General features: G+C 40.2%; 1 protein-coding gene across 1 annotated transcript in view; it reads left to right on the plus strand.

Moving 5' to 3' along the window:
• LOC107701342 (uncharacterized) overlaps window positions 1-12,016 on the plus strand; it is a 41,678-nt gene that overhangs the window by 20,287 nt on the left and 9,375 nt on the right. The window contains exons 28-32 of the mRNA XM_016503332.1: window positions 251-432; window positions 537-629; window positions 2,559-2,763; window positions 3,112-3,299; window positions 3,717-3,814. Coding sequence (XP_016358818.1) covers window positions 251-432; window positions 537-629; window positions 2,559-2,763; window positions 3,112-3,299; window positions 3,717-3,814 — 766 coding nt within the window. The remainder of the gene's footprint in view (window positions 1-250; window positions 433-536; window positions 630-2,558; window positions 2,764-3,111; window positions 3,300-3,716; window positions 3,815-12,016) is intronic.

Raw genomic sequence — 12,016 nt, forward strand, 5'->3', positions numbered from 1 at the left:
TTATTAATAAGATGTTTTTTCCCATCGTTTATGAGCCATAAAAGCCTGATGTTTCAAGTGTGTTACTGAACAAAAACTCATATGCAAACTTTTTTATAAAGATTTTATTTACGACTATTATTTGAGTATTTATTTATGACTATTATTTAATATGTCAGGTTTTACAGAGTTAATAACTCTGCTGTAACAAGTGATTATTTATCATATATTCTTATGAATAACATTTGTATGCCTTTCTACTTGCCGTCAGAAATGTCTGATGAAATCAGAGTGGCGTTTTGTTCGGAGGGACATCACTGGTTTACCCTGGAGGCTCAGCGAGGCGGTCGTGGCATTGAAAATGAGACCCTTACCCTTATTTCTGTAGGAGCAGCCAATCAGAGTCTGCTATTTCAAGCTAAGGGATGTAGGGAATGCCTGTGGGCCGCTGAGGTGAGGACAGCAATGATTTATGAAGTTTCTCGCATAATATAAAACTGCCAGATACCTTGTAAAACATTGTTTTTCATGTCTGTATTGATACCGAATCTTTATAGGCACGGCTCCAGCAGCTGGGGTCTCGGATAAGGAGTAAACTGTTGGACAGAGTTCAGAGACTTCAGCATCTACTGTTAACATTAAGAAGACAGGTTTGTTATATCTCACAGGCTGTCCTGCTGCATATTTGGACTATGTTAAAGGGTTAGTTCAGCGAAAAAAAAAAAGAAAAATCACTTCAATCTAGGGCTGCACGATAAATCGCATGCGATATTTAACGCGCATCTTGTCAGAAAGCCGGTTCTGTAATCAGCGGTAAATCTCCATCACCTGCGTGCTTTCACATTGAGCAGCATTAACTACACAGAGCCGTTGTTCACTGACGAGCAGCGCAAAAAATCGCGCGAATATGGACGTGGTTTTGAAAATATCGTAGCATGCGATTTATCGTGCAGCCCAACTTCAATCATTCACCCTCATGTGGTTCCAAACCTGTATGCCTGTCTGTCTTCTGTGGACCATAAAAGGAGATGTTTTGAAGAATGTCTCAGTGGGTTTTTTTTTGTGTATTAAATCCATACAGTGAAAATCTGTGGGGTTCAGTTTTGGACACCACTGACTTTCACTGTATGGACAGTTGAGACATTCTTTAAAATATCTTCATTCCACAGAAAGGGTGATTTGTAAAGTGCATTGTAAGAAAAAAGTGTATTTTATAATCAAATACATACTATTTCATAAGTTTAGGGTCATTTATATATATATATATATATATATATATATATTAAAACTTTGATTCAGCAAATTTATTTTTCAAAAGTGACCGTAAAAGTGACACTTAAGTATAATGTTAAAAAAGATTTCTAAATGCCGTTCTTTTGAACTTTTAATTCATCAAACAATCCAGAATAAAAGTGTATCATGGTTTGCACAAAAATATGAAACAGTACAACTGTTTTCAACTTTGATAATAATAAAAAAAATTCTTGAGCACCAAATCAGCATCTTTGGTGCTCTGGTAACATATTTGGTAACTCTGAAGACTGGAGTAATGATACTGAAAATTCAGCTTTGCCAATACAGGAATAAATTATATTTTAAAATAGTTTAAATAAAAAAAACAACACATTATTTTGAATTGTAATAATATTTTACAATGTTGCTTTTTTTTTTTTACTGCATTTTTGATAAAATAAATGCAGCCTTGATGAGAATAAAAGACTTCTTTCAAAAACATTAAGAAATCTTACCAACCCCAAACTTTTGACATTTACATTTATTATCCAAAGCAACTTACAATTAAGGAATACAACAAGTGATTCATCACCTTTTGAAAGGTAGCATGTATTTAATAAATCTCTCAACCAACTTCATGAGGTGCATCCTGGGATGCTTTTCAAAAAGGACTGAATGTGTTTCCATATATGCAAGACCAACTCATCTAAAACAAAATATTAAAATAACATTTAAGTTTTTATAAATTTCAAAACAAATTACAGCATATTCAAACATAAATTAATTTCTGTCATGACAACTCTCAGAGGGATTGGCATGGTAATGTACATGACAATGTTAATGTATTTGGTCTTGGCGGAAAAGATCTGCTACGTTGCTGCTGCGGCAGAGCAAGTACTGAGACTTGCTACTGCCAATACATCCACAACATGCTGCTGTGAGCATGTAAGAAATATTGCTGCTGCAAATATAACATACATGAAATAACCCCCGTATAGCATACATGAATCACCTCGTAGCAGATCTATACAGGTGGAGCTGGGGAAGGTGGAGGTTTTCTGAAGCAAGCTGCAACTGCTACGGCAAGCACTAGTCATATATTTGAATGCTGAGCAGCGAGCTCATTGGCTACCGATACAGGAGAGAACCAATCAGCTGTACCATGTGATCATGATGTCATTAGGTCAGATTGAGTTAGACCTATCGGACTGTGCCATCTAGAGTTTCATGCCAGAACTCTGTATTTGAGTTCCATTTGAAAAATTTCCATCTACAAAAAAGGATGCTATATCAAATATCATGTTAATCAAGTATCATTATTCAGACTGATGCTGTCTGTCTTCTAGGCAGGGGACAGCATGTTCCTGTTGGAGCTGAGTGAGGGGCCGCTGTCTCTGACCCAGCAAGCCGAGACTCTGCTGCTTCAGAGAGCAGGAGCACTGTGGAAAGCATGGACCACAGGCCTGCTCCGACACACGCTCACACACAGCCTACCGCACACGCTCCATGTCCTACATCTCATATCTCAACAGGTCCAACAAGAGCTCAGGAGTGAGTTTGCCTTAAGTTCTCTATGTCACTGATAATTCATTCAGGTTACCGCTAATTTTATTTATAATCACATGAGCAGTTCCCTTTGAGCCGCACTGGGTGAATCACAGGAAACACATACCTTTATTTTCTAAGATACATAGCACATGTTTAAATGATGTTCTGTGGCAACGTAAGGTCACGTTATCCGTAATAGATCTTGACAGCATTCTAGTGGCATCACTGCATAAGCATCTGTAAACCAGTCGCAATTATGCACCAGCACAACTGTGGTTTCATGTCATCACCTTTCACTTGAAAATGCCTGTCAGTGTGTATTAGTGTTATTGTAGTTTTAATTTTTCCCAGAACCCCTGGCTACTCTAGCTGGAGCGTACCACGATGTGACAGGGGTGCGTTTGGACACGGCGTGGCAGCAAGGAATGCAGCTGTGGACCAGAGAACTGACGGAGCTTTTGCCTGCAATACTTCACGATCCTCAACTGAGGGCGCCGTCGCTGACCGCGTTGCATGTTGCCATCTTTGCAGTGGACATGGCAAGAAAGATGCATTTCTCTGTTTTCCTGCTGTTACAGGGGGCGTTTACGCTACACTAATTTCAACTAAAAACAGAAAACGTTTTATGCATTAATTTATACGTCAACAGCATCTTGGGGTCCTGAAAATGCAAACTTTTGAAAACATGCCAAGTTTTTTAAAACAATACTCTGTGTAAACTACAAAATGCTAATTTGTAAAAATGGTGCCATCATGTGCATGTGTATTACGTGTTCAGTCTATAGGCATGAGCAAGTTTCTTTACAAAGTGACATCGCCAACTACTGGCCTGGCATGCATAACACAGCATTCTTAGTAGTTTTCATTTTCAGTACATCGTAGTCATGTAAATGTACCCCTGGACTGTTGATTGAGCAGGATAGAGTTAATAAGAGCATGTATGTCATGTTCTTCAGGTGGGCCAGCAGACCTTTCAGTGGATGGAGGCCCGATCGGCTGCCATGCTAGTGGGTATCAGAAGGCAGCTTGCACTAATGTACAAGTTCTCCAAAAGGTATCGGACTGTGCCATCTAGAGTTTCATGCCAGAACTCTGTATTTGAGTTCCATTTGAAAAATTTCCATCTACAAAAAAGGATGCTATATCAAATATCATGTTAATCAAGTATCATTATTCAGACTGATGCTGTCTGTCTTCTAGGCAGGGGACAGCATGTTCCTGTTGGAGCTGAGTGAGGGGCCGCTGTCTCTGACCCAGCAAGCCGAGACTCTGCTGCTTCAGAGAGCAGGAGCACTGTGGAAAGCATGGACCACAGGCCTGCTCCGACACACGCTCACACACAGCCTACCGCACACGCTCCATGTCCTACATCTCATATCTCAACAGGTCCAACAAGAGCTCAGGAGTGAGTTTGCCTTAAGTTCTCTATGTCACTGATAATTCATTCAGGTTACCGCTAATTTTATTTATAATCACATGAGCAGTTCCCTTTGAGCCGCACTGGGTGAATCACAGGAAACACATACCTTTATTTTCTAAGATACATAGCACATGTTTAAATGATGTTCTGTGGCAACGTAAGGTCACGTTATCCGTAATAGATCTTGACAGCATTCTAGTGGCATCACTGCATAAGCATCTGTAAACCAGTCGCAATTATGCACCAGCACAACTGTGGTTTCATGTCATCACCTTTCACTTGAAAATGCCTGTCAGTGTGTATTAGTGTTATTGTAGTTTTAATTTTTCCCAGAACCCCTGGCTACTCTAGCTGGAGCGTACCACGATGTGACAGGGGTGCGTTTGGACACGGCGTGGCAGCAAGGAATGCAGCTGTGGACCAGAGAACTGACGGAGCTTTTGCCTGCAATACTTCACGATCCTCAACTGAGGGCGCCGTCGCTGACCGCGTTGCATGTTGCCATCTTTGCAGTGGACATGGCAAGAAAGATGCATTTCTCTGTTTTCCTGCTGTTACAGGGGGCGTTTACGCTACACTAATTTCAACTAAAAACAGAAAACGTTTTATGCATTAATTTATACGACAACAGCATTTTGGGGGCCTGAAAATGCAAACTTTTGAAAACATGCCAAGTTTTTTAAAACAATACTCTGTGTAAACTACAAAATGCTAATTTGTAAAAATGGTGCCATCATGTGCATGTGTATTACGTGTTCAGTCTATAGGCATGAGCAAGTTTCTTTACAAAGTGACATCGCCAACTACTGGCCTGGCATGCATAACACAGCATTCTTAGTAGTTTTCATTTTCAGTACATCGTAGTCATGTAAATGTACCCCTGGACTGTTGATTGAGCAGGATAGAGTTAATAAGAGCATGTATGTCATGTTCTTCAGGTGGGCCAGCAGACCTTTCAGTGGATGGAGGCCCGATCGGCTGCCATGCTAGTGGGTATCAGAAGGCAGCTTGCACTAATGTACAAGTTCTCCAAAAGGTATGTAGTAAATCTGCCAGAAACATGGCCTCCTTGAGCCCAGTCATTCTCAACTAAAGCCCTGCATTGTTGACAGTAATATTCAAAGACCCCATTACTTTTTAGATGTTTGTAATAAAATGGATAAAAATTAAGGATTAGGATTTTTAAAAATAGTTTTTACTCACAATTTCTACTATAAACTATTTTAGAACTGGGCATAACTATAAAAATGTAAATTAATTCGAAAAATGCCCTTTTTATAAAAGGGAACCCTGGATAAACTTTAACTTTGTTTTCCCTTTAAACTTTAACTTAGTTTACCACAAACGAGACTTATCAAATGTATATATGTATGTATAATATATTTATTTAAAAAATACATTTATAGTGCTATTCATAAACATGACTTCTCTTCTAAAATGAGCATGTTTATCATTTCTGAATTAAAGTTTTTTTTTTAATGATTATTTTGAAAGCCTTAATAAAAGGATGGCATTTTTAAAAGATAACATTAAGTAGTTTGGCATAGTCTTACTCTTTTATTGTTATTACTTTAGAAAAAAACTGCAAAACTGCTTATTGTAAAACCTATGACTAAGAACACAGGCAAAACCGGAACAAAGAAAATGAAAAGGCAAACAAACTAACAATATGTAGTGTGACTCCCCAAACATTTATGAATTAATTTTAATGAAAATTGTTGTCACATGATAACAGACCATCAGAAATACACCATCTACTGATCATAACAATCACTGCACTCCAAAAAAAATAGAGTTTTGAATTGTACGTGTAGTTCGTTATGAAGACCGAGACTTTTGTATATTGGAGAACAACATGTTTATTAGCTCTCTTGTAGAGCTTGCAGCACTTCAAAACCCCTGTATATCAAACTTATCTAACCAGCAGGGGGCACTCCAACACCGGAAAGACCATATATGAACATAGCTTCCTTAAACACATCTTGACCATCTTAACTAACTGAATCGTACATCATCAGTTATCTACATCCCCTTTGCTTAGTTTTGTATTTCCCTCTAACCAAAAGTACTATAATTTCACAAACGTCTTTGTAACATTCATATAATGCCAAAACTGAAATTGCAACTGAAAGTGATAACCAAAATATCAGAATTACTCCTTGCAATAACACATTCTTTACATCAGATTTTCAATAACATGTATAGTTAAACAAAGTACTTAGGATTAGGCTTGGAAATCCGGCCATATCTAGTACGGTATGGCAATTTTTGAGGAGTTGGTTCATCTGGAATGTTTCCTTCAGCGTGTAGTGTGTCTTCAGACACATTGTTGCTGTCTGGCACAGATTTGAGTTGTGACAACAAGTCCTCCAGATCGGCTTGTGTGTAGTGTGGAAGTGGTTCTTTTACAGGAAGTAGATGTCGACGATTCCTCCTGTACTCCTTACCGTCTGACTCCACAACATACGAGCTGGGCTCGACGAGAGTACTCCTAACAACTCCAATCTTGTCGTGTCCCTTTGTTGTTTGCATCCTTACTACTTGGGATTCATGCAGTGGAGAGAGTGGCTTGCTCCTTTTATCAAAGAATGCTTTTTGCATTTGTCTCTTTTTTGAAAGTTCTGTTTTTACTTTCACAGTGTCCTTTGACCTTGGCTTCAGCATCTGCTTGCTGATGGGCATGTTGGTACGTGTTACCCTGGACATCAGTCTCCGTGCCGGTGAACCCAGTATCTTATCTCGAGGAATGTTGCGGATGTTCAACAAATTCAGAAACAAGTCTGTCCCATCCTTCTTAGTGGTTTCGAGCAGGCGCTTTGCACTGCGAACGGCTCTTTCTGCGAGGCCGTTCGCCTGGGGATACTCAGGACTGCTAGTGATGTGACAAAAGTTCCATGAACTCGCAAAGTCTCTGAAGATCTGGCTCGTAAACTGAGTGCCGTTATCAGTGACGAGCTTTTGGGGAATGCCGTGCACAGAAAATTGCTTCTTCAGTTAGTTGATGACATTTTGGAAAGACCGGTTTCTTAGTGAATTTATTTCAAACCACCCAGAATATAAAACTACCAGCACTAGGTACTGTTGGCTATTCCAGTCAAATATGTCAGTGGCAACGACAGACCAAGGCAGTTCTGGGATCTCGTGCAGCCGCAATGGCTCCTTTTGTTGATGAGGTTTCAAAGCATTGCATATGCTGCAAGACTGCACGAAGTTGTCAATGTCCTGCATCATAGTCAACCAGAAAACGGCATCGCGTGCTCTGCATCTGGTTGCTTCGGCTCTAGCACGACCTTTGTGCAAGATTTGTAGATATTCACTCTGTAGCCTATGAGGAATTACCGCTCTTGTTCCCTTCATGATTATTCCATCCTCAGTAGTGAGCTCATCTCGGAAAGGAGAGAAGGGTTTTAGTGGCACTGGCACACTCTGAATTTTCTTTGGCCAGCCGTGCTTGATGGTGATGCACAGACTTTGCAGAGAGCTATCTTCTTCAGTTCGTTCTCTGAGCTCTTGCAGTCGGTTGACTGAAATCATTTGGACTGCCATCACTTCGAATTCTTCCTCATCTTTGAAATCTTTTGTTGTTACTTTTCTGGAAGCACGTGACAGTGTGTCTGCCAGATATAGCTGCTTTCCTTTTTTGTAAGTAAGAGTCAGGTTGAACTTGTGCAGCTTCAGTATCATTCGCTGAAGTCGTGCTGGAGCAGTGTGTAGAGGTTTGTTCAGAATTGTAACAAGGGGCTGATGGTCTGTTTCCACCAAGAACGGATGTAGTCATAAAACATCTGACAAGCGAAGACCACTGCCAATAGCTCCTTTTCGATTTGAGCATACCTCATTTCTGATTCAGTGAGAGTGCGTGAGGCATAGCTGATAGGCTGATCGTTCTGTAGGCATGCAGCGCCCAGTCCATATTGAGAAGCATCACACGTGATGATCACAGGTTTGCTTACATCAAAGTACTTCAGCACTGGTGGGAATGTGATGCACTCTATTAGCATGTCAAATGCTTTCTGTCATTGCTGTGACCAGCACCAAACTACGTCCCTGTGGAGCAGCTGTCGAAGTGGTGCTGTCAGTTCACTGAAATCTGGGATGAATTTGCCGAGGTAGTTAGCCATGCGCAAGAAACGTTGCAAGGCAGCTTTGTCATTTGGCGGTGGCATCTCTGTTATGGCCTGTATCTTGGCTGGGTCTGGTTTTAATCCATGTTCTGTGAACAGATGGCCCACATAACTAACTTCTTTGAGCCTAAACTTGCATTTTTCATGGTTTAATTTCAGATTCACTTGCCATGCTCTGTTTAGAACCTTCCTTAAGTTCTCATTATGCTCCTTCTCACCTTTTCCTCCAACAATGATATCATGGTGGTGCGTAGGGAAGATTCATAGTCTAGCTTGATTTGCCAGAATGAGCTTTTAGCATCGAGCACTGAGAAGACGCTGGCGTTGGACATTTGTGACGCTACCTCCTCTACTGTGCGCATAGGATGGTGAGGGCGCATAAGGGCTTCATTCAGATCCCTTGGATCGATGCATAAGCGGATCTTGTCAGTGGTTTTTCTTATGCGTGGCGACCATTGAGGACACCCACTCTGGGCTCTGAAATGGGTGTTATAACTCCTAGTTTTGTCATGTTTTTTAGTTCGGCTTCTACTTTGTCACGCATTGCCACAGGTATTCGGCGAGGTGGCCGGACCACTGGAGTGATGTCTGGGTTTATTTTCATTGAATATGTCACAGGTAGGGTGCCTAGATCATCGTCAAATAGGTCAGCATACTCTGTGAATATTTCTTGTGACAGGTTTTCATTTTTATTGAGATCAATTCCATGTATTTCTTCTTTGAGAGATATCAAGGTCGTTTTTAAACAGTCTGGCAGGCCCAGCAATGATTTGACATTTTTATTAACCACATGAAACTGCAACAGGTACGATTTTCGTTTGCTGGTCAAACATTGCAGCATCACTGTTCCTTTTGTTTCAATCATGGTGCCTCCATAAGCCACTAACGTTGCTTTTGATTTCTCTTGGATTTTCTCGTCTTTTCTCACTGCTTCGAAGGTTTCAGTTGAAATGACATTGCACTTTGCTCCTGTGTCAATTTTAAGCTCAAGGGGCTTGCCATTTACTGTCATGCTGCAATGTATTTCTTGCTTGTTAATCGCACTGTGGTGATTGACTGCATCAATTTCACTGGCACCAAGAAGACACAGCCCGTCAATATGAAATGACTCCTCGCTGCTGTCTGTGTTTGCATCAGTGATCTGATTGATGGATTTGAAATTGTCTTTTGATGCAGATCTGCACTGGGACTTGAAATGATTAAACTTTTTACAATGGTGACATTGTTGTCCGAAAGCCTTGCATTGATCACGCTTTGCTGGATGGTTTCCACCACAAATTTTGCAGTTAACAATGTTCTTTGTCCCACTCCGGTATTTTTGTTGCGGTTGCTGCCGATGCACGACAGCTTTTCTCCCTTTTGTGTTGTAGTGTACTGCATCAACGCTCGTAGGCCCTCTTGCGTAGTGCAGCTAGGACCTTCGTGTGCTGCTCGGTTAATTCACTGATTTGGCATATTTTAATCGCTTTTGCAAGAGTTAAATCACTTTCTCTGAGCAACACTCTTCTCACACTATCATTGTCTATGCCACACACCAGTCTGTCTCTGATTAATTCGTCTGTGAGTGCACCAAAGTTACATGTTTTTGCTTTATTTCTTAGCATACTCACGTAGGCCTCGATGGTTTCTCTTGGTGTTTTATTTCTGGTGTCTCTGGTTTGTCTCCGGATTGCACACTTCTCTGAATTTACACTTTAAACATTCTGGATCTTCTCTTGACTCCGCTGGTGTAATTACATCTTGCCCATTGGCAGCCAGTATCGCTGGAGCATATGTGAATGAACGCTCGCTTTCAATTGCCTCTGATCCCGCAAGATCGAGGAGTATGTAGGCTTTAGTTTTATCTGGCTTTTCACTGTGGGCTGCTGCGATAAATATGTCGAATTCCAGTTCGAATTTTTGCCAGTTTTCTGCTATGTTGCTGGCGAAGATCAGCGGGTCTGGTCGACGAAATCCTTCGGCCATTGTGTCCTCTTCTATCCTCTTTCTTTGTTGAATATTTTGTCTTCTGACACCATGTAGTTCGTTATGAAGACCGAGATTTTGTATATTGGAGAACAACATGTTTATTAGCTCTCACATAGAGCTCGCAGCACTCCAAAACCCCTGTATATCAAACTTATCTAACCAGCAGGGGGCACTCCAACACCGGAAAGACCATATATGAACATAGCTTCCTTAAACACATCTTGACCATCTTAACTAACTGAATCATACATCATCAGTTATCTACAGTACGTTTGATAAAGACCACCTGGATGTTGCGAGCACTACTGGAGCAATGTGCTGTGGGCAAGTGAGACAAAGTTTATCTGTTTACTAAATATACACAGTGGGATGTTTTGTTTAAAATTGAGAATACCAACACTAAAACCTCATCCCCAACTGTGAAGCAAATGTCTGGAGAGGGATGTGGAGCTGATCTGATGCCTGAGGGTCTGGACAGCTACAGTCATTGAGGGACCAATGAATTTTAAATTGTACAGCACATTGTCAAGACATGATCTAAAACTCATGCGGTATGACCACAATCCAAAACACTGAAGTAAATCAACAACAGAATTCTCAAATTGCATAAATTAGAATAGCCAAAGTTCTGAGCTCAATTTGATTTAAATGCTGTGGTGTGATCTGGAACAGAATGTTCAGGAAACATCCCAACAAAACACATCAGCTGAAACGATTGGGCCATACAACACACCTTCAGCACATAAAATGAAAGATTCTGTCATTATTTACTCAACCTTCTGTAATTTTCTCAATTTTCTTCTGTACAACCATGTTTTTTGACAATTTTATGTGTATGTATCTCAAACGCAAGGAGATGTGAAAGAGGAATCAACTCTGTATCCGCACACTGCCTGAAACACATCTCTGTGCATGTGCGCGCTTTGGGTGGTTCTTCTTGTGGTTTAAAATCGTTTGAACGTGTAAATTGGCGAATTAATCTGTGAATCAAATGTGTGCCGAACTGTGGGGCCTGGTCCGTACATATCAAGCATCAACTGTGATGTGTTTAACCCCTAATATATATACTGAATATATGTGCGTGACAGATCAGAACAATCTTTCATTTACTAATTGAACATTTAATTTACAAGAAATCGTCAAATTGTTACTCCAACAATCGCATACAATGAAAATACAGAATAATTAGAACAATAGTAGCAACGTTTCCACGGCCCAGTACCCTGTCGCAACCCGGTGGTTGGGGACCTCTGAGATAAATCATACTGATATGTGGCCCTCAGCACACAATACAGTACATCACAAATGTTTTCCATATTCCAAAGCAAACAATTTTTTCAAATATTGCAATCCATATTAAAAACACTAAATATATATTTGGAGCATTTTAGTCTTTGTTAAAACTGTGTTTATAAGTGCTTGTACTGTTCTGTTTAGTTTTATTATTATTATTATTATATTGTATGATGCATACAAATGAGCACTGAATCCAGTGTTTCTGAGTCAAAAATGAACCTTTAAGCTTGCCTATACACACACACACACTTTCATCTTAAAATCATACAGTCTCTGCTGGAAATGGTTTAGATATGCAAAAGATGCCAGAAAAGCCGACAGATTTGCAGGACTTTGGAGGATTTTTTTCTGAAGAACAGCGAGCAGTTTAACTGTTCAGGACAAACAAGGAACTCATGGAACAACCTTCACAAAAAATAAATAAATAAATAAATATATATATATATAT

Source organism: Sinocyclocheilus anshuiensis, unplaced genomic scaffold (assembly GCF_001515605.1).
Source record: "Sinocyclocheilus anshuiensis isolate Anshui unplaced genomic scaffold, SAMN03320099.WGS_v1.1 scaffold1726, whole genome shotgun sequence".
NCBI classification, from domain to species: domain Eukaryota; kingdom Metazoa; phylum Chordata; class Actinopteri; order Cypriniformes; family Cyprinidae; genus Sinocyclocheilus; species Sinocyclocheilus anshuiensis.